We start from the raw sequence: 27,058 nt of genomic DNA on the forward strand, positions 1-27,058 counted from the left end.
GTTAAAACACCAGGCCACTCAACTCATTTCATTGACATCTGTGTTTGTCAAAGATTTTTACAGGAGAAATAATCTTTTTACCTACCATATCTCATTAATGTATTTGCTTCTTTCCTGTTGCTCTGTTAAATGCTTGTATTTAATTATGTACTCTCTTTCTCATAACTCATCCAGTTCTTTTCTCCAGTTACACATGAATGCTCAATGTATTGTGTATGTCTCTGGTGTCCTGTTGTGTTTGATAAGTGAAAGGAGATAAGGGTTTATTATATCTGTTCTTTATTTCAAGATGCGCATGTTGCCGATTTTGAAATACTGTGATTGAAATCAATGAAATCTTCTGGAAAGAATCATCAGAGCTTCCTAGTAAATATCAAAATAAAAGCCATCCCATGCAGAGCAGGTTATATTTGGCATGCATTTACTGGCTAAGTAACATATCCGATTTGGCTCTTTGGTTTGGAAAGAGGATTAGCCAATGTCTGACAGCTATTTTTCTATTTGTGGAATATGAGCTTTCTCAGTTTTAAGGGCTCTTCTAGGAAGTTGGCTTGTACCTGTGTAAAAAGGCTCAGCACAGTATATCATTAATAAAATAGAATTTGTACAGACGACATCCTATTCTAAAACATCCTTGTGGAATCTGGAAATTTCAGGGGTAAAAAACCAAAATAAAACCTGCTCACATATGTAAGTCTGTTCCCCTGGAAAGCGTGTAGAGCACTGTGTTGGTTCCATAACTGCTTGAATAGTGAGTAGATGGCCTCCTATCGCCCCTATGTGAAATTGACCGTGACTAACCTGTGCATAGAAATGTGTTTGCGTGGTGACTCCAAACAAATCCTTATCTTCTCTCTGAACCTTTTTTTCTCTGTGTCAGTGTTTAGCTGCATGGCGAGCATATTTGTTTACTGAACCGTGTGTATCATAACACCATTTGGATTTAACACTGTCTCTGTAACTGTTTGCGCTGCTGTAGCTGCTACACTGAAGCAACCATGCTGTTCTCAAGGCAGTCAACCCTTGATGATTTAGATGGACCAGACTCTGTTCCTAAAACAAGTGAGCGCGCTCGACCTAGGCTTCGTAAAATGCAGAGCATGGATATGTCCTCCTCATCAGCTGACAGTGGCAGTATAGTGTCAAGGTGCTTAACTCATGCATGCTTTGTTCACTCGTTTACCCATACCATTGTTCTGACTGCAGTGTACGTGGATCTGTGTTTGCAGACATGTGGTGTGCAGAGTGGTTTGCATGGTCAAAGGAAGCTTTACGCCCTCCTGTGTTGTGGCACAGTTCAGAGATTCAAAGTCAGGATCACAATCTAGGATTCATTTGCTGTTTCACTTCTTGTTCTGGTTTTTTTTGTTTTGTTTTTGTTTTCATCCTTAATTGATGTATTTTTTAAAGTTGTTCCATAGCATTACACTGTGTGTATAAAAACAGGCTAAAGTCTGTATTCATTCAGCTAAAGTCTGTATTCATTCAGTCTTATTTTCAGAGTTACTGAGCTGATGGTTGTTCTTAAATTGGAAGCTGGAAGCTAGGTTTCTCAGCTAATCACTTACCCTAAATATGGGCTGAGATGTGTAATTTTAGAAATTAAGATAGACACCATTGTGCCAGTTTTTCAGTTTTTATTTTTGTCCATATAGGAAAGATTTCTAAATATGTTTTGATTACTTTAGAATTGATTTACAGTAAGGTGCTGCAGTTAGGAAAGGGAAAACAGTTATGAAAAAATAGCAACTAATATTAATATCCAGTGCAAGAGAAAATTTTTCAGAGCTGTTTACTCAGTTTTTAGCAGGTAAAACCCAGGGATTTACATGACATTGGGAAGCAGTGTTTCAAGTCATTTTATAAATATTATAAATCAGAAATTTTATGTCATTTTGCATCATTGTTTTTCAGTGTTGAAAGTGTTTGACAAATTTTTGGAGTCAATCAGTTTTGGAATTTTGGGATTCTATGATTTTGTGCATTTTAACCAGGATGAGTGCTACTGTGAATCATCCAAACACACATCATCATAAGTGTTACATGTTCTAATTAAAACTCTGCTACAAAAAAAGTGATCTAACATAGCCACAGTAAGTTTGGAAGCAGCGTAAAAGGAAAAAAAAAAAGGAAAGTTAATTTTTTGTTTTGGCAGAAGATGATAGTGCCAATGGCTTTGCCAATGCCAGTTTTCTCTAAAAGGTTATAGTTTATGTGAAAATATGGCCCCATTAATTTCATAGGAGCTACAGGAAATCTTGTTTTGTCTCTGTGAGATACAAGGGATATGCAGCCAACAAAGACACTGAGTTGGTGCCTGTTGTCTAGGCTGTGGAGTGGAATGAGACTAAAAAGAGAAAGAGTGATGTTCAAGGAGAGAGGTAAAAAAATACTTGAGAGGGAGCGCCCCAAATGTGATCGGAGGGCTGGAGTACCCCTCCTATGGAGACAGGCTGACAGAGCTGTTCATGCTGGAGAAGAAAAGGTTCCAGGGAAACTGCAGAGCAAACTTCCAGTATTTAAGGGACAGCTACATGAGAGCTATAGAGGGAATTTTTACAGGGTATGGAGTGATAGGACAAGGGGAAATGGCTTTACATTAAAAAAGGGCAAGTTTAGATAAGGTATTAGGAAGAAATTCTTCATTCAGGGGGTGGTGAGACATTGGAACAGGTTGCCCAGAGAAGTTGTGGATGTTGCATCGCTGGACGTGTTCAAGGTCAGGTTGGATGGGGCTCTGAGCAACTTGGTCTAGTGGGAGGTGTCCCTGCCCATGGCCAGGGGGCTGGAACTAGATGATCTTTAAGGTACTTTTCTACCCAAACCATTCTATGAGTCTATGCAAAGCCAAGAATAAGGAAGGTCAATCAAGCAAAGAACTGATCAGAGTGCATCAGACAGTTGAATAAGGAAATAGATACATACAGAAGTAAAGCAGGCAGGTAAAGTAAAAAGGAAGACTGTATTGAAGAACACAGGGCAATCTAAAGGTAAGCAAGATACCCTGTTACTGGAACAGTTTTGTAATTTGGTTTGTATTTCTTCAAGCTAGCAATTTACATGGTCTTTTATTTGAATCAGAGTTGATATGTGCGTGTTCAGTTCATGTTCCAGTTGTACACAACAGTCGTACAGTGGTTGTTAAAAGTACTATGTTTAGAAGCAATGCCATGGCTGCCTATCCTTCACCATGGAGCATGTCTTAAATAGATGTAATAGCAAATCTTGACTCTGTTCAGAAATGTTTGAGCTACTTTCAGAAAGGTAGTGTAGTTTCTCTTGCTGATAATATTCATTTGCCTTTTGCTGGTGTTAAAAGATGGTGAATCACTGTGAGTTCAGTGGGATTTCGTTCAGGGAAGAGATGGACCCAGATGTTCCATCTGTATAAGAGGAGATCAGGATGATATCTTTTCTACCAGACCATATGAACTTTGGAGGCCTGGGAATGCAATGAGGTTGCTTAGCTGTCTGCATAAAGGTACAATTAACAAACTTTGCTTGATCATGGCTCTTGGAAACCTCAGCTCACTCTCTTCATTCATCTCCCACAGTGAACCTACGCAGGTCACCATGCTCTATTCCCGTCAGGGGACCACAGAAACCATTGAGGAGGTAGAAGGGGAGCATGAGGAAGAAGGAGCTCATTCTGCATCAAGGCTGGAGGAAGAGGAGGTGGAAGATTATAGCCTGGATTCAGAAGGAGCTGCATATACTCCAGATACCGATGTGCCATTGTACTCCACGGTTGATAGCAATGCAGAAGCTCCTCCTTCCTATAGCAAAGCTGTCAGCTTTGAACATCTTCCCTTTGGCTCCCCAGATGACTCAGCTGGTAAGAGCCTCATGATGGTGAGCCCAGACGACAGTCGGACAGACAAACTCGACACGATTCTCCCCCCACTGACGCACGAGCTAACAGCTAGCGAGCTGCTCCTGAACAAGTAAGAATCCTCGGCCATGAAAAATTGTTGGTCACTATGTGTAAAGTTTTGTCGTTACTTTGGGTTTTTGTCTCAGAACTACCCTGCAGTTTCTGATACAGACGTTGTGCTAAGTTTGGTTTAAGGGAAGAAGCTCATTTCCTGTGCAGTTGTTCTAATTACAGATTTCTAAAGTGACTCAAATTCATCTTGGAAGGAATCTCTGCTTTCTCCCTAGATACCATATTTAATTGTTCCAATTAGCATTGAATTTCTGTGCTGCAATTGTCTTGGGGTCAAGGGCTTTTCTAAATATTCTGTGTAGAGAGGGCTTCTCTTCTCCAGGCAACTATAATTTCAAATGAATTTCCTCCAGGGCTATCTGGGAAAATGTTTCTCCTTTAATTATTTTGGATTACTGTAAGGGAAACTCTGACCTTTGGCAGTTTTTGTTTAAGCCAATGGGAGCTGAGGGTTATATAGAGACACCACCTTGCTAGGTGCTTCATAGGGAGAGGATGTTCCCTTCTTTGCCCCTTAGACACTGTGCTCAGTAGCACAACCAGCATTGAGGTGGGGATGGTGCCACTGCACTTCTTCAGCTGCTTTCTGGCCTGACTCAGTTGGGGAGGGCTTCCCCAAATACAAGAGCAAAATCTTAAACCACAGAACTGCCTTTCAGCCTAACTGCACCCACAGAGAGAGAGGGTGGATAGATCTGACTTTGTCAGATGCAACGTCTTGTCTTCTGGTTTTCCATAGCAATTTTTGCTTTTCAGTAAGATCTCTTCTCAGGCCAGGAAACTTTATGAAAAGCGGAGAGAATTATGAAGAGTGTATGAAAGTCACTGCCTTTATATTTATTTGAGTCATATAATGAGAAGATTGGGCACATCTAATGCTCAAAGGAATTTATTATGTTCTAGTCTTATGCCCCTGGATGATTCATAATATAGGTCTTGTGATGTACCTCTGTTTTTTCTCCAAATTCCTATCTGTGTTGATAAATCGGATGTGAATCCACACCAGTATTGCATGATTTGCATGAGATGTGTTGGTCGGGCAGCTGTAGGAAAGCCATGTTTGTAAAAGTTCTTAGGCCGGGCTGATTCTCTTTCTGGGTAAATTAAAAAATGGGAAATCAGTGCTTCTAGTTGCTTTGCTTGAAATTCTTGTTTTCTGAGCTTAGAATCAGGCTATTTGATTATAATACCAAATCCCCCCCTTCCCTTTTTTTCCCCTCCATTTGGCTTAGCAGGAGAATTTAATACTTTTCAAAAGGAAAGAGGTAGCAATTTGAAAAGCAGCTCTTGTGAAGTTCATGTCAGTTCATTTGTTGTACTCTGCTCCTCACAGGATGTTTCGTGATGATGAGCTGGAGGAGTCAGAGAAGTTCTACGTTGGTCAGCCTCGAGTCTTGCTCCTTATTTATGCCCTGTACAATACGCTGGTGGCCCGGTCAGAAATGGTGTGCTATTTTGTAATCATCCTTAACCACATGATCTCTGCCTCCATGATAACCCTGGTGCTTCCCATCCTTATATTCCTGTGGGCCATGCTGTCTGTTCCTCGGCCAAGCAAACGCTTCTGGATGACAGCCATTGTCTACACTGAGGTATGCTGCTGGCTTTGCAAGCCCATGTCTAACACAGAAAACTGAAGTTGTAAGCTTTGCATGGTCCCTTTTCTGGTTTTGATCTCTAGGATCAGGGGTGGGCCTTCAGCCCTTCACAGTAAAACAAATATTTGCTAAAGCCCTCAGCAACTTTTGTGGTACAGAATGATCTTGTTTGTTATTTCCTTCATTGCAATGAGCAATATCCTTCTTGGCATGTAAAGCAGTTCTCACAAGAACAGACCATTTGCAAACTGTTGCTATGTAAGTGTTAACCAAGAGACAGAATTCACTGCTTGTGGTATCTCAAGTACCACTGAGTATCATCTGTTGGTGAATGTTGATTGACTTTATTACTGAAAAAATGTGAAGTGTTATTCTCTGTAGTAATGAATATGCTTGTTTATGTTCTCATAAAACTGACAAAGTGGTCATATTTTATCCCTCTTATTGTCATGAGGCTATTATATCTGACATGCTTATAAAACACCCCAAGTCTGTTGTGTTTCCAAACAGGTGGCCATTGTCATCAAATACTTCTTCCAGTTTGGCTTCTTTCCTTGGAATAAACACGTGGATTACACAAAAGATAAACCTTACCATCCACCCAATATTATTGGCATTGAGAAGAAAGAGGGTTATGTGCACTATGATCTTGTTCAGCTTCTTGCTTTATTCTTCCATAGATCCATTTTAAAGGTAATCTGGGTTCAGGTAGTTTCTTATGTTATATTAATTTTTCATTTCCATTCTTTAAGTCACTCATGTGATATACGGAAGTAATTCATTTGGATATCAGGAAAAATTTCTTCCATGAAAGGGTTGCTGAGGATTAGAAGTGGCTGCCCGGGGAAGTGGTTGAGTCACTATCCCTGGAAGAGTTTAAAAGACATTTAGATGTGGCACTGAGGGACACGATTTAGTGGTGGACTTGGCAGGGCTGGGTTAATAGTTGAACTGATGATCTTAAAGGATTTCTGCAACCAAAGTGATTCTATGATATCCCAACACAATGAATTTGTCTCCTCCCATGTGAACACGTAACTGAGCTGAGCAATGCCTGTGATAAATTCTGTGACAGAAATACAGGCTTGATATGTTCTCTTCTTGTTTTTCCACTAGTGCCATGGACTGTGGGATGAAGATGAGAAAGGAGATAGCTCCAGTAATAAAGAGGATACAGATGATGAGCTCTCTCTGACAGGAGGCAGGAGAGACTCTTCTGCCTCTTTGAAATCTGTCAATCTTGCTGCATCAGTGGAGTCCATCCATGTCCACTTCCCTGAGCAGCAGACTGCTATCAGAAGGAAGAGTTCTAGCAGCATATCCCAGCTTTCTCACAGGTCCAGCTTCTCCTCACACAGATCCAAGAGAGGTAAATGTCATGGCATTTCTAGGATTTGGAGGAAAATTGTTCATTTCCCATAGGATCATTCTGCTGAAACCTTGGGCCGGTTGCTGCAGAGCTCCCAGGAGCTGCTGATTGCTGCTGTTTCTCAGTGGTGAAATAGGATATGAATCAATGTATCTTCATGTTTGAACACACTCCAAGCCTTCCTAAAGTTCAAATGAAGAGCCATACTTTGTGATTCATTATGTTTTTAAAATGACATTATCCAAAAGCTGGGAAAGGAATGCTCAGTGTGGCCCAGATCCAGAAGTTCTGGTCCAGCATAATCTCCAGCTAGAGGGAATGCAAAGCATATGTATTTTTCATATCTACATTTGTAGACACTTGAACGGAGAAAATGTTTTTATTGGGTATATTGAAAGAGATTACATGTCCCATCTTGTAAAAAGGGCGGGGGTACTCTAGCCTAAATGTATGTAATACCAATTGAGGTATCTGAGTCAGATCAGTCAAATACTTGCTTTTATCTCTAGTCTTCCCTTTTTGTAGCTATTAATCAAGTTTTGGTCTGCCAGTGGTTAAACCTTTACTGGCTGCTCTCAAGATTTTATCATATTGCGGGAAAAAAAGCAGAAGAATTCATTTCAAAGCTTCTTTCAAATGTGGGAGTCATATGAGATGGAAGTCTCAAGAGTTATTACTTTCTAGCTTTAGTATTTAAACTCTTCTTTTGAATTGACTTCTCTTTCCCTCCCTTTTTTCCAGGAAGTACCAGTACACGGAACAGCAGTCAGAAGGGAAGCAGTGTGTTAAGCATCAAACAAAAATCTAGAAAAGAGCTTCTCATGGAAAAGTTTCGAGAACAAATGATCAAAGCCAAAGCTTTTACAATTAAAAAGTGAGCAATATGAGGAGTTGTGTGGGTTTGGGGGGAGGTTCCAAACAGTAAAGCAGTACACCAGCATTTTAAAGGGAGCAGGCTACTACTGCTGTTAATTCAAGTGTTCATTGTATGCAGATGTCCTACCAGCTGAACATCAGACAAATCGGCAGTTGTTCAAACAGCATCTGCCTGATAAAAAGCTAAGTATCCCATGTGAACTTGGTTGGCTATGTATATTTCTACTGAACAAATCCTAATACAGGGGTTTGGAAGTAATCGGAACAAAGGACTGGTGTCTCTGCAGTCCTGTGAAGGCTGTCAGAGTAGATCTTAGATATCTTTAAAAATATTAATCATACCACACTCAGCCTTTACTTTCTTCAGTGTGAGTTATGTGCTGTTAAATGACATTGTGGTCTATTTTGTTTTAGGACTCTCCAGGTGTACGTGCCCATCAGACAGTTTTTCTACAATCTTATTCATCCAGACTACAGCGCAGTGACTGATGTGTACGTGCTGATGTTCCTCGCAGATACAGTGGACTTCATCATCATTGTGTTTGGATTTTGGGCTTTTGGGGTATGTCACAGAGGCATCTCTCCTCAGCAGGATTTACATGTTGGAGATGCTAAATACCATGCAAGTGTCCTTTTTCTTTGACCACCCTTATATTTTGCTTTTCAGAAACACTCTGCTGCAGCAGATATCACCTCTTCATTATCAGAGGACCAGGTCCCAGAGGCATTTTTGGTGATGGTGCTCATTCAGTTTGGTACCATGGTGGTAGATCGAGCACTGTACCTCAAAAAGACTGTCATGGGAAAAGTCATCTTCCAGGTCATCCTTGTTTTTGGAATACATTTCTGGATGTTTTTTATCTTGCCTGGAGTGACAGAAAGGTATAACCCTTCTAAACAAACAATATGGGTTAAATGCTGATGCTCTACCAAGTTGTTTGTATTTAAACTGGAGGTGCTTATAGCTAGGCTTTGGGATCATGAACAAGTTTCTTCTTCGTCTCATTTCTAAGCAGAAAGTTGGAATGCATTTCCACAGCAGTAACTCTGGCCAATGTAAGTTTGAGGAAGAATTAGTTATATATGTACAGAAATATTCTTGATTTAGGCCAAAATGCAAGCAGGTGAAAGAGAAATTGCCTGTAATTGAGTGATTAGAGCCTTCAGCTGAGACAATGTTGGCCTCTGATCCAGTTCCCTGCTCCCAAGACTGCTGCATGCTGCTTTAGAAGAGCGAGTAGAAAATGTCTCCCTCAGAGTAACTTATAACTTAGCACTTTGCTGAAATGTGTGAACTGTAAATTTAAATCTCCTTAAACTGAGGAACGTCTAAAATATGTGTCTGTTCTGAAGAGCAAATTTCTCCTCCCATGCTCCTGCCACTTGGCTCTGGAGGTGATGTGGAGATGGTCACCTGCTGCACGAAATTTAGTGTCACATGCTTGGTCAGACTCACTCCCAAATCTAACATGTTTCATTTCATGGCTCAGGGCACTGACCACTGCAGTCTGCAGTGCAGAGGTGTTAAAACTCCCTCCCTAATGTTTGGCTAACTCCCCTTTTCCTACTTTAAGTTGCCTTGAGGTATTTCCCTCACTCCATTGACTGTCCATGGAAATTGAGTGAGTCACCTGGGCACATTACACTTCGTTAACAGTCAAGTTATTTTACTGGGGAAAACAAAATAGGTTTGTAGTGTAAAGAAAGGTTGAAAAGTCTCACTTTTTCTCAAAAAGAAATGTTTTGTTTTTCCTCAGTGCATTAGCAATTGTGCCCAAATTTGAAAAAAAAAGAAATTCCTTTTTCAAATGGATCTCTTAGCTACTGCACATTGAGAATTGTTATGAAATAAAATAATTTTGACTCTGTCTGTGCTTTTGGGAAAGCTCTATCAAGTTGTTAATCTCAAATCTGCATCTGAAACATCCTGTATTCCTTCTAAGTCAAATTGAGTCTTGGAAATCTCTGCAAATTTCTTAATTAAAATACTTCTGTGGGATTTAAATGAAAATATTGGGTTATGACTGGCTGACAAATCCTGTCCATCATGAGGCATCTGCTGCAGATCCACTGTGCTATTGAATAGCAATGAGAAATGGCACATGTGAGGAGAGGTTGAGGGTTAGTTCAGTCTCAAGAAGAGAAAGTGAAGAGCTGGCTCCAGCTGCCTATTAATAGGGCATTGAGAAGAAGCTAAGCTGTTTTCAGACAGGACAAGAGGGCACAAGTTGGGAAAAAAGGGAAATTCCAGTTAGATATGTTGAAAACTCTTGACTGTTGTTGAACACTGGAGCAGGTTCCTCAGACAGGTTCTGGGATCTCCATCTTCAGAGATACACAAAACCCAGGTTTCTGAACTATTTGTTGGAATAAGACTTGGATCAAGCAGGGAAGGGTGAAAAATATTTTCACAGGTCACTCCGTCTTAAATTCCTGTATGAGGTGCTGCCATGAACACAAATAGCCACCAAAGCTGCCTTGATTGAGCCCCTACCCAGGGCTCACAGAGGGTTGTGCCATCATGGGGGCTGAGGAAGACTGGTCTGTGTTGGGCAGCAGAGGACCGCCAGCATCCAGAGGGAGAGGGCACTGCCCCAAGCCCTCACTCTTTGGAGAGCCTATTCCCAGTCTCTCCTCTGTGACCCTGAGGTGGCAATGGATGCTGGTTTTAGACTTTCTCATTCAGTGTCTTTCCAATTCTGTTTTAACCCTACCGTGGGGTCAGCAACCAAGGGCTTTTCACAGGACCTCAGGAAGAGGAAACTGCCAGGAGCAAAAAAACATTTCAAGCTAATTTGGTCATACAAAAAGCTCATCATTTTCCTTTATCTATCATTTCCTTTACAGGAAATTTAGCCAGAACACGGTTGCCCAGCTCTGGTATTTTGTGAAATGTGTTTATTTTGGCTTATCAGCTTATCAGATACGCTGTGGATATCCAACTCGTGTTCTTGGCAACTTCCTCACAAAAAGTTACAACTATGTCAACCTGTTCTTATTTCAAGGGTAAGCATAGACTTACTGCCTTTTTTCTTTCTTTTGTGCAATAAAGATCTGCTGTAGTGAAATGCTGGGTTTATTAATGTCTTTTCTTCTCAGGCTGCTGTAAATAAGACAGTAAATTTTGCGCAGCATGCTCTCTATATGCCATAGGTCCCCCTGTAGTCCACAAGAAAAAAGAAAAATCTACCTCTGGAAGGAAAACTTCACAAAATTTCATCTCCCAGTCTGAAAACAGAAGCCTGATATACCAGTCAGCCATTCAGTCCCCTAAGAAAGAGACATTTTTAACACTTCTAAGAAATCACCTTTGTAAACAGACATAGGGGCTACACATTGTGCTAGAAAAGAGGTAATGTTATTAGTTTTGCAGTCCAAAAAAGCAGTAAGGTGTCCAGTCCCAAGGAGACCCTTGGAGCAGGTCTACAGGCTCTACCTCAGCAGGTGTAAGGAATAGAATGAAAGAACACACATGAGAAGTAAGAACTGAAAAATAAGCACAAAAAGAAATGTTTGCTTTGAGAAGTGTTGCACATCTGAAGCTCTCAGGAGTTCGGAGTGTTAGTGCAAGGAACAGGCATAGCATCACCTCGGAGTGAAAGGTGGTTTTACAGAGGCAGACCACACCCTCCACTTACACTGTTACAGTCGTCTTGTGATTAAGCCAGTTTGGAGCATATATGGATTTCACAGAAAAAACAGAATAATTTTGGCCTTTTCACAGTATTTGCACTGTAGTCTTCTTGCATTCCAAGGACAAGTTACAGAAGAAAGCTTTCCTCACATGAAATACTCTTTGAGGTGTGGCTGATCAGGAAAGTGTGGGACTAGGAAAGGGAATGATGCACTTTGAGCAGCTGCTCTATGCGTGTTGATTTCCTGTTGATTTCCGCCTTCTTCTGCTGCTTAATCCTGAGTCACAAAGCCCAGTTCCATATGCAACTGAGGGCTGCCCACCTACTGCAAAGATGCCATGCAAGACTTGGTGTAAGGAGGTATAAAATTAATTCCCACCATCCTGTGGAAAACATGTCCTCCACTCCCAGGTCAGAGGAATTTAGGGATACAGGAAAGTCTTGTACTATTCCACCAGTATCTCAATCACAATTACTGGGCATAATGATGCAAAAGCATGTTTATGGCCTGGCAAGTAGATCTAGAGTAACATGAGCTATGGCAATTTCAGGATGTGAATGTATTTGTGTTTACGAAATCCCCCATTAAGCTCTTTTTATGTTGTCTTAATTCTCCCTTTTATCTTATGTACACTTGCTGTGCTTGCTGGATGTGATGCCTCTATTTCTGACAAGTTACCTGCTGTGGTCTCTCTTCAGCTTCCGCCTAGTTCCATTTTTGACTGAGCTGAGAGCAGTAATGGACTGGGTTTGGACTGATACCACTCTCAGTCTTTCCAGCTGGATCTGTGTTGAAGATATCTATGCTCATATATTCATCCTGAAGTGTTGGCGAGAATCAGAAAAAGTAAGGAAAACCCCTATGAGTGATTCAGGCCTTCTCTCCCCCATGCAGAAGGGAAATAATCATGAGTCCCTAAATAATAAAAAGTTTGTTGGAAGATATGCCTGGCACTTGTGTTCAGAAATATTCAGACTGTTGGGTACTTCACATTAGTTGTCAGCCACCACAAGTGAAACTTCAAATGGCTTCTCTTTTGTGCCCAGCTGATTTTTCCACCATTAATGTGAACTCCACAAGCACATGCGTGCTGGCTTAATTGCATGCCTGGGTTTCAAGGCGGGGGTTGGAAGTCCTGGTATTCACAGTCTCACACACAATTAAAAGAGTAACCTGGAGCAGCAGGGAAGCTGCAGCTGAGGACAAAGGTCAGTAGAAGGAAGTGCATGCCCCACAGCATAGGTCCCAGGCACACCAGGTTCATGTAACTGCAGAGGGAACTCAGCTGGGTCCTTTGTCTCAGGAGAGTCCCTGCACGTCCAGAACTGAACTGCAGGCCAGATAAACCCACCATTTGTCTCAATGAAATTTCAGTGTCTTTAAATCATTTAAGCTTCAGTTCAAATTAAACTTGCACATTCTGGATTCTTTATAACTGCTATAAAGATTGCAACCATATGCTTGCTTATTTTGCCAATTTGAAAGAGAAATTAAACATTATTTTAAGAGTGACCAAACCAGTCAGAAATTCTACATCTGCATTGAAATGGATTTATTTTTAAGTGTTACTGACGTATTTCTACTTTTATTATAATCCTGTCTCTTAATGGCAATTACTTTCCAAGTATGTCACTTAGATTAACTCAGAGCTAAAGTGCACACAAATCTTGCATATAGGCTTTTTCTCAGACTCCCACTTCTGCCATGAATGGAAGGAGTTCTGAAGAACTTCAGGAGTCAGAGAAGTAATAACCCAGTTCTACCCTGACTCTCCATCTCACTGCATTTTTTTTACGCTACAACTCACATTATGTGTAGCAGAGATCTGATGTGGGAATATTTCCATGCCTCAGCTGGCATGTGTGTGCTAATGCCATACAGCAAAATAACTCTCTCATGACATTGTGAGTGTTGTTCAAGGTACTTTGGTTCTCTGTCTTTCACTGAGTGGTATGCCTAAGTACTTTAACAGCTAGAGTCTCTCTGAAGTGTTCTATAACATCATTAAAGGTGCCTGAACTAATCTCCTGCAGACAAATAATATACCCCTGCTGATTTTGATACTATATTTTAATGAAAACAGTATTCTGTAGCATGAGACAAATTACTTGATACACTGCTTTTGCAAAGTAAATAATTGGTTTTAAATATAGCATTGTATTACGAATTTAATATTCTCATAGGGCTTTATGGATTCATGTTGCAAAGCAAGAACAATTTCCTGAGAGCCAGATTCCTGGTGTGTTTGAGGTGCAGTGCAGTTCAGTGCATCTTTATTTTGCACATGTGGTATGCAGTGCATGGAGGACAGGCTACTAAACACTGCAGAGTTAAATCCTGTAAGAGAATTACACCAAAATAAATTACAGCGAAAGCTAGACATTTTACAGGATGGTGAAAGTATTAAGAGTATTCAGTCATGAGGCAAACAACAGAGGACAAGAAGTACGGGCAAGGCAAAACAAACATGCCATGTGATCTGCTTTGAAGGGAGAAGAAAAGCAGTCACTTTTGTCCTCAGAAGCTAAAAAAAAAGAAGGATGTTACATCAGCAGTATCAAGATTTTAGGAAAAGCAACAAAATTTTAAACATTAGTTAATTGCAGTTGGTGTGGAATTCACTAGAAACAGATTGGATCAAGCCGGTGAACTCTTAGAAATACTGTAAGTGAGGTGTGAAATGAATGTGGAGGTAGTGCAATATCAGACATTTTACTGATTGTGAATGTCAGTTGCTGGCAATTTTCCTGCTCCCTCCATCCCCCACAATATACAGTTTGCATCATTTCAAGATCTGTGGGAAGAAGTCTGCCTTAAGGAGTTTTGATAGAAAACTTTTTGGAAATGCAAATATAAGAAAGTGGTTCCTTCACAATAGCAGTTTTTGGAACCAATTTTTGTATCACCGTTTCTGCAATTATTTTATATTTTGTTCTTGTGAGTTCATGCTTGCACTTAGACAAAAAAAAAATCAAATTATCCTACCCAATTTCTCCCTTCTTTATGGTTCCAAAGAATCAAAGTCACAGAGGTTTACAATATTTTTCACACTGGACACGCGCTTGATTTGGGTTCATTTGTCACTTTTCTCTGTTGTCATCAGAAATCAGGTGTCTGTGCAGGTTTGGCTAAAAAAATCTCAAAAATAGCTGGCCTGACATGGGGTAGAAAATTACCACAAGATATGGGAACCCTTAAGATTGTTATATATTCACCCATCAAATCACATGAAGTGTAGGTCTGATAGAAGAGACATTACCATATTGCTGTTTGCTTTTGCAGAGATATCCCCAACCAAGAGGCCAGAAGAAAAAGAAAGTTGTGAAGTATGGAATGGGTGGCATGATTATCGTCTTGCTGATTTGTATTGTCTGGTTCCCACTGCTCTTCATGTCTTTAATCAAATCTGTTGCAGGCATCACCAACAAGCCTCTAGATGTATCAATCACAATAACTCTAGGAGGCTATCAGGTAAAAAAGAAGAAACACTAAAAGCAAACTCTGGTTTTTGCACTGTATTTCCTTGTGGTATTTCTTCTTCCTTTCATTGAATTGAACTCTCCTGCTTTATGCAAGGTACCTGGCAAGCTTCCATAAATTACCCCTTTTGGGTTTAAAAACATGTTAGTTTATCACAGACGTAAAATGTTATCTTCATTTTCAAGTTAAAACCAGAATCTACTTGCAGTGGAAACTGAATAAAATTATCCTACAGGTCCACATAGTAGATACAAGATAATTGTAGGTAGCTTGCATCTCAGTGGAATGAGACTATAACCTTGTCTTATTGAATTGAGTGCCATAATTGTCTTGGACTGTGATGCACAGGATGCTGTACTGAGTATGTAGCAGCCAAGGTGAAGTAAATGTGATAAGCATGTGTTCTTTTGTTTCCCAGCCTATTTTTACCATGAGTGCTCAGCAGAATCAGCTCAAAAGTTTGGATGCGAATGAGTTCAATGAATTTCTGAGAAGCTATACGGGTAACACCGTAAGTGAAATGTAGAATACCTCATTACTTAAAAATGTGTGCATGTTTCCATGGAGGCCTTTTGTGAGTTTTGTTTGTGTAGTTATAAGTGGTCACGAGTGCTGTCATCAATTGGGAGATATTTCTATAAAGGGGATTTGCATGAATAAAAGTTCAGACGTTGTCAGGACAGGGCTGGGTTATGAGACAAGCTACCATTAGTGTAGTCATCTTTGCACAAAATCCTGGAAGGCAGAAACCCTAGTTGTCCCGTTGTCTGAATGAAACCCTCCCCTGTAAATGACACAAACCTTCAGGAGATGGGATGCTGTTTGTGTAGTGCCAATAAAAGCATGCTGTGGGGACACAAGTGTCTTGTGCACTTTTAAGCCCCATGCCCTTCCTAGAGTACACACATCTTTCACCTCCCAGTGAGGAGTGGTGGTGCTGTCAAAAGAAAGCGCGCGTAGCCCAGAAATGTTTTGACATTAAAATGTCAAAACATAAGCATTTAAGCATAGTCTCATCTCAGTGTTTCATGGAGCAACAGGCCCAGTTTTCACAAGTTTCTACAGGAAAAAACTAGTAATTAGTAGTAGATGTTGCATTGCTAATGTAACTGGCATTTGATCAGATATAACTTTAAAAGAAGTGCTTGCTACTAGCCCATTCAAGAATTCGATATTAGAATTTTGTATTAGATCCTACCAAATAGCCCATGTATAATAGCACTACTATTGTAACCTAGATCCATTTGGAATTTACAAGGTCCAAGTTGCTTTATGCTTTGCAGACACTCTTCCGTGCAGAAAGATACTTAACAAAAGACAGAGTAAAATTTTAACTTGAGTTTAAATAGACTCTACAGAGTTTACTTCATGAAATTTCAGTCTCACTTTGGCCAACATGGCCATCAAACAATGAGGCCATTTTTGTTTTGCCTTTTTAGCTTGGCCATACTTTGTTGATTCCCCTTCCTATCTCAAGCCCCAGCTGGTACCTGAGGAAAACACTCAGTGCACACCACTGCACTTACAATTAATCGAGCATTTACAAATCTGTCTGAGTGGGAAACGCGGCTCTGTGTCTTGTGACTATCACCACACTGAAATTTTCTTTTCCTCTTCTGCACCTACAGGCTGCTTTGCAGTTTCTAGAGGGCTATGCAAGAGAAGATATAACTCGAGCAGATCTAGAAGGGAATTCAAACTCTTTATGGACCATCAGCCCTCCCAGTAGAAAGAAAATGATACAGGGACTTCTAGACTTTGATGCTGCTTTCACTGTAGTTCTTTCATGGACCATTCAGAGGTAATTAAAGCTGTTATGAGGTGGATGGATCATTTGCCAAGCATTGGCTCAGTAGAACAGTTCCACGCTGCATTTTTGGTTTACTTCTTCAGCAAATTCTATTGTATGGCAGAGCAAAAAACTGAGAGTAGGAGGGAGAGAGACAGAGAGAAGTCACTTTTGTTACCCACAAAAACATTTTTTGCCTGCACATCTCAAAAAATAAAGGAGTGGAGCCACTACCAAATAGATTATTTAAAATTTCAAGGTGGAATTTTCAATGGGACTTGATGGGAAGGGGAAAAAGTAAGAAAATTTTAGCCTGTTTTAGATGGAGATGTTCAAATGAACTGCTCTTAACAGCAACCTTGTTAGCATTTCTGGAAAATGAATACTTAGACCCTCATTAAGGCAGAACGCCTAGGAGGAAATACAAACAGAAGTTCTTGGTCCTCTTATTAAGGGAGTCTGGAACTGATACAAACTATTTTTATGTGTAAATACCATAACAATGGCACAGATGTATTTTGTTGAGACCTTTGTCTGTTCACTTGAGACTTTGGCCCCAGTGAACTAACTTTACAATGGAGTTTTTGAAAGAGACAGCCTAGACTATAAAGGTGCTGTACGCAGGCTAGAGCACACCCAGTCATCAAGGTCATTTTCTGGCTACTGTCTGCCAGCTGGGATTCCTGTACATTGCTGGATTACACTGGAGTTAAGTCATCACTCCATGGAAATTAAATTCCTTTGCAGCCTCAGTATTGACATGTTTTGTTTGAAGTAGAAGCGGGATTATTGTAAGAAAAGACTATGCACAAGAGGCAGGTCAGCTGAATCACTGTGGGAGCTCTGAACATGCTGGGTCTGTTCTTCCACAGTCAGAAATAGGCTTGTAATGAATCTACAGCCTTAATTCAACTTTATTTGACACCCCCTCCCCCTTATTTTCCCAGAAGCACAGACTGTTAGCTAGTGAATTACATCACTCCATCATTTCTGAGCCTTATATTAATTTTTAGTACTGCTACTCAGTGTGCTCATATGATTTCATAGCTACAGGCATTCATGCACTAGTGGAAAGAGAACTTTTTCACCCTCAAATTTTATCTTGTGGAGTACATGGTGATCATGAACGACTGTGTTACAGACTTGCCACAGTGACCTCCTCCTTAACTGCTGCCTTTCATCTAGGCCAGGAGGCCACAAGCAGCAGTGAGGTGTGCCTGTTGTGTCACTGAGGCAGCATACACATTTTCTGCCTTTGCCCATCATCTGCCGGGGGTGTTTCTCTGCAGCCCCCAGCAGCCCAGGAGCTGCCTCACCCAGCTGCTGCATGGGCATGGCCTAAGGCATTGTGCAAAAGCTGATCTCGCCCCAGCTGTGTTCTGCAGCTGGAGTGAAGCCTGGGGGCGAGGCAAGGAGGTCCTGTCAGTCTGTCAGACACATCTTTCTCCAGGGAAGCTGTAGCTGACTGCAACATCCTTAGCTGTCCTGGCACCGAATGGTCCCATTGCCTAAAGTAAGCAAAACGACATTAATCTGTCATCCTTGTCCTGTAATACATGCAAAGGCATAGGCAGTTAGAAAAACACACCCTTAAGGCTGGTACATGTCTTCTGTGAAAAAACCACCCCATCTCAGGTACAGGTAGCATGATGCTTTATCACACACTAGGATAGCCAGGGTCAGTGCAGCTAGACTAGGCAGACAACCAGATCTTGCATTCATAACACAAGTGCTCTGGTAATGCTCTCATTGTAGGTTGTCAATGTGTTTCCCCTTTTACTTCCAACAGAAATCTCTCCCTTGGTGCCAAAGCTGAAATAGCATCAGATAAACTTACCTTTGCACTAAAAAACCATACCAGAAGGGCTATTGCTACAATGATGGAGAAACGTCAACCGGAAAAGGTGTAAGTTACTTTCTTTTTCTATTTAGGCACAAAATTTCCCCTTTGAAGCCTGATTTCCTAAGGTGGTCAAGCTTGTGCAAATGTTTCATTTGTCTGCCCATCTATCCCACTCTAATAACAGATGCTAACAGCATTGAAGCCAAGTAATAGTAATATTAGAGGTAAAAACTTGTTTCCTATTATAAATGTAGGCTGAGAGGACCATGAACACTGGATCATCAACAACAAGCATAGTGAAGCTATTAGTAACTTCTCTTTGATTTGCTGGATAAGCACAAGTTCAGTATATTCACAGTTCAACTCGCCTTCGAGTTACATTTGTTCAACTTGATCTGAGGATGTTGTATTGTGGATGTTTTTTGTTCTAAATAACCATCCAGACTGTATTTCATATTGTTACTCCTGAATAGTACAAGATTGGCAAGGAAGTGTTAAATAACTGAGGTCAAAGGGTAACATCTGCAGTCGTTTCTGACATCAGATCTTTTCCTGTGATGGAAATTCACAAGAGATGCTCTTCATATGAATATCAAACATTAGTCTACGGCTATAGCCTTATAGCATTAACAGCAGTGGTACCTCCTTTCAGATTTGAAGAGCCTGGCTCTTCCTCTTCCACCTTCTCACTGGGGATTACTTCACAGCAGTAGTTTCTAAGTACTGCTAAGCCAACACATCATCCCTGGAGGCCACTTGATCTGATTTGTAGCCACAGGAGTTGAAAAGTTTAATCTGAAACCAACAGGGATTGTGAAAACTCTGAGGTTCTTATCTGTTACTAGGTAGAAATTAGATTTGCTTTTTCTGTACACAGCTGTTTTTCTGGACCCACACACACTTGTACTTCCAAACACACTGCTATTGCATATGTGATCATTGCACTTAAAAAACACTTGATGCCTCTTTCCTGCTGCGTGAAGATACAGCAGTATTTCCTAAGGTGATGTAGGGCCACAGAGGGTAGATTTTTCTCATTTGTGGTTAGAAGTAATTCATTCATAATTCTCTCTTTGCAGGAGGCAGGCAGTAACATAGAAGATACCGCTGCATTTGCCTGTCCTGCAGTAATTTTGTACATTTAAGGTTTTTTACTTGGTCATAAAGGAAAACTGGTTGTGACAGCTATTAGCCATTCAGATACTTCAGCAGGGAGCTTTCTGCCACCATCTCTGCTGGGACAATTTAGTTGCTGAGCTCTAACTTTTTCTTGGACCTGCTGGAGTGATCAGAAGGGATTTTCAATTGGCTACCCTTGTTCTTCCTCAACGTGGTGCATGCAATGTAGCCAAGTGTCACAGGACTTCTCTGAGAGCTCCTCTTTCCTGGAATTTTTGTCATTTGAGGAAAATGTTGAGGCTGTGTCTCTGCTTTTAATTAAATGTGTCTCCCTCTAGATACTGGTAATTTATTCCCACTTAAGATGATTTGATTTTGAGTACAATGGATGAACTTTTACAAACATCTTTCTTTCTAAGTTTGAAATCTCCCTAAAAACTGTGAAAATATTTCCCAATGAAAAATTCTGGCAAAAATTCTCACTCTTTCCAGGTGTTATTATCGAAACACCTTGCAATTCTGAAGTCATAGCTGTGCTCACCACATTTTTCTAGCTTGTTTACTACTGGTGATGTGCTGCCCTTATTTATGACTCTATAGCTGACTATAAAAGCAGCTTTTTTAAAAAGGGGAACAAAATATAAAGTCTACATTCCATGCAAACACACATGCCACAGGTATGTGGAATTCATGGTGTGTGAGTGGTGACATTATGGATGGAACTCTCTGCTGAAGTTCTGACAAAATGTAGCTGAAAACTCCAGCTAACTTTCAGATGTGACATCTGCGGACTATGAAGTCATAACTTAAGCCAGGAATGGCTGTGAATTGTGCATAGCACTGTTAGGTATTTCTAAATTATTTTAGAGGTGAAAAAATATGAAATATTTGATATCTCATTTTTTTCCAGAACATTAGAGGAAGTGTACCCGTACTACATCAAGGCTCCTAGTGATTCTCTGGCAAAACCCATAAAGCAGCTATTGAGAGGTATGTCTCCAGACCATGGGGAACAGAGTATGGTTTAAAGAAGTGCAAGGCAGCACTCACATTTGTACACTCACAGCTGTTATGGGGCACCTCAGTCTGAAATGCACTTAAAATGGTTTCTACTTGGTGTCTGCAAGCTTGAGGAGAGATAAGGTAATATAGTATAAGGCAGAAAATGCGTCTGCATGTATTTTAGCTTTGGATTTAACAGTAAGAGCTCTAAGGATGAAGTCTGCCTTCTTTCCTTCAAGTCTGCTTTAGGAACTGTTTTCTTTTGTTTTATGTGTAAGTGATCTCAAGTTTTACTTCTCTACATCTCCCTGCTACCTTACTGTGAACAGTCAGAAGTGTTGCATGTCTGCAAATAAGCTCCTCAGCTTAAATAATGACACTGCATTGTTTTTTTTTTTAAGCTATTCCTTCCTTATTGGCTACAAAGAATCCACTTTAGATAAATCATTGAATTTCAGAGTGCTGTCAGCCAGTCAGAATCCATACAAGTACTCACGGACCTACAGAATAGGTGCACCCATGCACATACACACATGTGAAAAACCTGTTGGGCTGGAAGAGTAGGAACAAGTCTTTATCTAAGAGCAATTTTCTCAACAGAGGCTAAATTTGGAGCTTGAGTGTAATAGTAATAGTGCTACATAGTATGTTCCTGTCAAGGTTCAGTGATTAGATTCTTTGGGAAAAACAATTCTTGAGGCTGAGCCCAGCTCTGTGAGTAGCAATAAGTTATGAGTGCTTCACTGTCATTGGTCAGGTTCCTAATTTGAGATTCTTCAGAAGGGCTTTAATGTGTACACTGCTTATGTACACTCAGGAGGACCAGAGTTCATCTCCTGTCTGTTTGATCAGTATACGTACAATAGCATAGCATCCTTTTTTTGAGAGAGAATAATATCTTTTATCTCAGACATAAATGGTTTATGGTGATAGTTTCACTTTGAGATACAGAAGCTGACTGCTATCCTTCCAGGTTAAATGTGTTTCTCTAGGCCTGAAATGCAGGTGTGATGAATGCTATTGATATTTTGGCGTAAAAATACCAAAAATATTTGACAGTTGTACAGAAGAGAATGTAGGTGAAATGAAATATTTTATTTATTTAGTGCAGATTCAGATGAGATTTACAGATAAAAAAACACAGAAGTCAGGATTTTATACTTTTGTATACAGAAATAATGCAAAATGGAGTCTAGAAAAATTTTGCTTCTGCATTGCTCAGTCATTTTATAATGCTGAAGTTTGAAATATCTGTCTCAGTTTGATTTTTGCAATTCTCGGTGTATATATATTAATGCTTCTTTTTTCAATAGACTGCAAGTGGGAAAATATTACAGTTTCCCTTGTCAAAAATGGATCTGAAGAGGGAGCTCGTGAGTGGTGGGTTTTGAATCAGCTTGGAAAAAGACAAAAAACGTCTCAGGAGAGTCTTGAACTCTTCATATTCAGTGATAAAGTCAGTCCACCGAGCCTTGGATTCTTGGCTGGTTATGGGTAAGGAGAAGTCTTTACATAAAATTAAATAAAGTACATAAGATAGAAGTAGAGATGACTTTATTTGCTTTATTTTTGGGGGGGGGCTATTTCTTTTTTGTTGTTGTAGTGTTTGAAAGTTGCAACATTTTGAAAAGGGGTTTTGTGAGATTTTCAAATTCATGTCAACATTATCTATAGAAGGGTTAATAGTTGCAAGGTTAGTATTACCCCTGCTAACTGCTTTCTGGTGGGAATAAAAACAGAAGCACCCTTCACACCAATTTCCTATTGAAGTGAAATAATGCAAAATATGTTAGTTTAGCTGCAGGTCAAGTTCTGCCCAAACTCTGCCTGGTTTTAGTGCCCTTCCCAATCTCATAGCCAGGACCCTGGTTGTGAAATAATTACGAAATACATCTGCACAGACAGAGGAAGGCAGGACACTAAGCATTCCCAGGAGATACACCCTTCAGGTAGGATTTTGGAGAAGACCCTATAGAAGGATTATCAGTGGGCAAATGTTAGTTTGTCACCAGTTACATATACTTCAGTAAAAAATATTATATATGAAACCTGACAGATTATTTGCCTTTAGCAGCCAGCTGCTGTCATATTTCCAATTGTGACATGCCAGCTGTAGCAGGCAGGATGTGAACCATCAGCAACTGGGGTTAAACAATTTAATCAGCAGCCTCAGCTGTTTATGATTCCAGATTTGTGTGGTGTTCGAAGAGATCTTCTTTTCTTTCATCCTGCAGCACAGCAGAAACAAGATCCTAATTAGAAGTTAATGTTCACCCAGCTGACAGACTACAGTTAGCCATGTAGATGAGCTTCCTCACACTTGGCTGCCCTTTTACAAGGCACGATTCGAACTCTTCCTTTCTTTCTTTTCAGCATCATGGGACTATATGCCTCAGTTGTCCTGGTGATAGGGAAGTTCGTCCGTGAATTTTTCAGTGGGATCTCTCACTCCATCATGTTTGAGGAGCTACCCAATGTAGACCGAATCCTGAAGCTGTGTACTGACATTTTCCTAGTGCGAGAGACAGGAGAACTGGAACTAGAAGAAGACCTGTACGCCAAGCTAATATTCCTGTATCGCTCACCAGAGACCATGATCAAGTGGACTAGGGAAAAAACTAATTGATTTCTTTGGTGTCACACTGCAAAACAAGTTGGTTCAATCTGAATTTTAAAGGAAAAAGAAAAAAAGCACAATATTCTCTTAAGAGCTAAGCCTTTTATAGTTGGGTAGCAATGATTTTTCACTGAAGGAATCCTGGAAGCTACGGCCTTAGGAATCCATGCTGCCTTTCAAATTAAGCATCAACAGTGAAGAAGGTTGAATGATTTGTTGTTTTTAATGTGCCACTCCTCTACAATCTGGGGACTGCTTTGTAATTTAATCAGCAAAAAGTTTGCATCTTTGGCTAATTTAATTTTCCAGATGACCATTACAACTTAGAGAGAAATGAAAGGAGTGAACCCACAGATGACTCCAGTGTACCTTCTTAATCCTTTCTGGAGCCACACAGTTTGGATTGTGCAATATGCTGTTGTACATCACTGACTTTCAAGCTACAGTAATGGGACGCTGACGAGCCTTCAGGACACCCAACACCCAGCACCACAGTGGGAACTGAAGACATTCTAGCCATACCCATTTGTAGAAAAGCAGAGGTTTTGATGTACAAAAGACACTGTGGACAAGCCTCTGTCAACAAAAAGAAAACAAGTAACAATCTCTTGAAATGCCTTATTTTATTTGTACAGTCACAGGAGACATTTCCACCAAACATCAATGACTTTTCTCAGGAAAAAGAAAAAGCAACTGAAACTTGACACTTCGTCAAGATTAACTAATGGCTAGAATAATTATGGTGAATCACGGGGTGTTCTGCTGGGCCATTCTCTTCAGAATTACTGCTTTCCATTGGATGAGAAAAGAAAGTGAATTCAATGACCTAATGAGCTACTTCATTTCTTATAACCCTTTGAAGACTGAGTAGTGTGTGCTTCTCTCTGCTCCCCATGACATGCTTTGTCCCATTTCAATGATTTAAGGCAACTGTTGTTTTGCTGTTAGCTGATATTTTTCTTCCAGTGTTTCAGGTATACGAAAATGTTTACATATTCCAAGTCACATTTTTACATCTGAGACGGGTTTTTTTTTAAGTTCCCAAATATAGACATACATGTGAGCTTGAAAAATGCCCTTTTATTTTTAATTGCTATTATTAGTGAAACAAACGGCTCATTAGAGAACATTGCAGCATGAAAATTTACAATTGCAATGTAGATTTCTTTCCATGTTAAAAAAAAAAAAAAACTGAGAAAAAAAATCATTGAGTGGGTAGGGTATATTAAAAGGATATACTTGTAGTTTTGATTCAGTAATGACTTAAAATAAAGCACATGTTGCAAAGTCATTTTAGAAGTATTTTTTCCTCTGCCTTTTTACATGAAATGGGAAAAGTTTGACATTCTTCTAATTCTGTGACAAATAAATCTCTTTCTTGTAGTTAGCTGCTATTTATTATATGAATGATTAGTTAATCACCAGAAAGAAACTAACATAATTTGCTGGCACATTTTACTGCAGAACTTCATAAAACAGCACAACTAAATGAAGTTGAAACATACTCTGCTGAGTGCTTCCATGACAAATGCTGTCACATCCATTCTATACTGTGAAAACTAACATTTTGAGCACCTTGACGTGCGCAAAATAAAAATGGCTTCGTGATATTGTAACAATAAAATAATTTGGTGACTGGAACTCACTGGAAGACAACCTGATTTCCTCTGAAGTATAATAAAAAGGTGGCTGCTCATACAGCCAGGCAGCATTCCCCCTGGAAAGTTTTTCTCCATTTCTTCCATAGGTCCTGTGAATGAAAATTGAAATATACCAGGCAGCCCTGACACAGCACTCGGGGATGCTTAAATGTCCTTTATAGTTAGATGGATCCTCACCTGGGTGTTCAGTGATTTTAAGGAGACTAACACTGGAAGGAGAAGTGTGAAGGATGTAGTGTGTTTCTAAAGGTACCAGCCAGCAGAACCATGCTGGCCACAGTTGGTCCCAGCTCCCTTCCTGGTTCCTTATCTTTAACAGGCACTTCCTTTCTGGTGAGAAAAATCTGTCTTCAGAATGAGCTGTACAGTTATTTGGGCTTTGCATAAATGTGCTGCTCTTTCTTTCATGGATTGATCAAACTTTGAAAATAAAAGGATTCTTCTGTTGGTTTTTTTTTATTTATTTATTTTTAAAACAGCCTATAGTCAAATCACTGATCTGGACTTGGTAGCTACCTGCAACAGGTGAGAAGTGTACCAGACTGTCCTCTGAGTCCAGCTGTCCAGATAAAGTTGAACTGGCAGCCAGCTTCCAGGGGCATTCTAAATGGCCAGTACTGGGGCCAGTACCATCTAATATCTTCACTGACATCCTGGAGGACACGACAGAGTGCACTTTCAGCAAGTGGGTGGGCTTCACCCAACCTGGGTCTGGGGGGGGGTTGTGATAATGCAAGTGCGTCATGGGGCATGGCCTGGGCAGTTGCTACAGTGGGGGCAGGACTTCCTTGAAAGGCAGATCTCAGGATGCCGGAGAAATTATCTGCTGGGTACTTCATGAACTAAGGCAAATGCAGCAAAGTCCTGCCTCTGAGGCAGACTAACCCTTACAGCAATTCAAACTATGTAGATGGGTTGGGAACAGCTTTAGAATAAAAAGAGCCAAGACCAGGGGTGGGAATTGCAGTGTGCCCTTGAGGCAAAGGAAACCAACAGCACACTGAGCTGTACTTACAGGATCACAGCTGAAAGTCATGGCAATTTATTAGTCCCCTCTGTTCAGCACTTGTGAGACCGCATCTGGAGAACTGCATGCAGCTTTGAGGGCTCCAGTGCAAGAAAGATACTGACATGCTGGACTTAGAGGGCAGCTGAGAACACAACATGTGAGGAGAGGCTGCAGGAGATGGGCTTGTTCAGCCTTAAAACAGAGAAGTCCCATGGAAGAGCTTATTGGTGTCTACAGCTGCCTGATGGTGAGGTACAGAAAAGGTGGAGCCAATCTCTGCAGAGATGCATGATAGATCTGATTAAATAGAAGGACAATTATTTTTACCATAAGGGAGTCAAACACTGGAGCAAGTGCCCAGAGAAGCTGTGAGATCCTCAGCCTTCAAGGTTTCCAAAACTTGGCTGAGCAAGCCCTGAGCAACCTGTTGAAAGTGGCCGTACTTTGGATTGTAGGTTTGATCTGAAGCCTCCTGATGTTCCTTGCAACCTGAATTACATCACGATTTTAAGATTCTGACAGAGATGAAAAGTAACCTGCTGGTGTGCTTTCCCAGTCTGTGGATGCATTCACTCTCTTGTTCTGCCTATCAGTAGTTCAGACATAACTCCATAAAGCAGGAGGAGAAGCAGATTTCAGCTGCAGTTTGTTTTCCTTGGCTCTATTTAGAAACCTGCTTGTGCTTACGCAGGCAGTGGTTTGTAAGTCAGAGCAAGGACAAGTGCTTTGACAACACACCCAGCTGTACCACCAGGCATCCCAGAATTCTCACTTGCCTGTGTGACAAGGCAAAATGTTCAGTTTGCGCTGTTTGTGTAATCAAAGCTTTCACAGTTTTCCCTGATTTGGTAAACTGGCTAATCCCTGGGTAATTAATATAAACAGATAAATAACTAGATAAAACTGCTGCTGCTCTGCCTGGCACCATGTGATATTTAAACAGGGTTTCTACTCTGGGTGCATATGGACTATTTTAGATCAGGTTTTGTTGCTTCCTTCTTGAGAGGAAGGAAACCAGAGGAAATCTAATGCTTTATTAAAAGCTTGGGGAAAGCAAGAGAAAAGCAAACTGTGAGCGTGCAACAGGAAAGGCAAATTCCCTGTTTAGTGGCC

General features: G+C 40.5%; 1 protein-coding gene across 2 annotated transcripts in view; it reads left to right on the forward strand.

The window, feature by feature from the left end:
* PIEZO2 (piezo type mechanosensitive ion channel component 2) overlaps positions 1-25,387 on the forward strand; it is a 293,385-nt gene extending 267,998 nt beyond the window's left edge. For both annotated transcript variants that reach the window (XM_039549190.1, XM_039549191.1), the window contains 16 exons: positions 3,555-3,944; positions 5,280-5,538; positions 6,055-6,237; positions 6,661-6,913; positions 7,655-7,787; positions 8,204-8,351; positions 8,457-8,671; positions 10,637-10,795; positions 12,124-12,271; positions 14,708-14,896; positions 15,324-15,416; positions 16,534-16,706; positions 18,484-18,600; positions 20,567-20,646; positions 21,972-22,152; positions 23,032-25,387. In XM_039549190.1, coding sequence (XP_039405124.1) covers positions 3,555-3,944; positions 5,280-5,538; positions 6,055-6,237; positions 6,661-6,913; positions 7,655-7,787; positions 8,204-8,351; positions 8,457-8,671; positions 10,637-10,795; positions 12,124-12,271; positions 14,708-14,896; positions 15,324-15,416; positions 16,534-16,706; positions 18,484-18,600; positions 20,567-20,646; positions 21,972-22,152; positions 23,032-23,284 — 2,974 coding nt within the window. In that variant the 3' untranslated portion in view covers positions 23,285-25,387. The remainder of the gene's footprint in view (positions 1-3,554; positions 3,945-5,279; positions 5,539-6,054; positions 6,238-6,660; positions 6,914-7,654; positions 7,788-8,203; positions 8,352-8,456; positions 8,672-10,636; positions 10,796-12,123; positions 12,272-14,707; positions 14,897-15,323; positions 15,417-16,533; positions 16,707-18,483; positions 18,601-20,566; positions 20,647-21,971; positions 22,153-23,031) is intronic.
* The last annotated feature ends 1,671 nt before the right edge of the window (positions 25,388-27,058 follow it).

Source organism: Corvus cornix, chromosome 2, assembly GCF_000738735.6.
Source record: "Corvus cornix cornix isolate S_Up_H32 chromosome 2, ASM73873v5, whole genome shotgun sequence".
In the NCBI taxonomy this organism is placed as follows: Eukaryota; Metazoa; Chordata; class Aves; order Passeriformes; family Corvidae; genus Corvus; species Corvus cornix.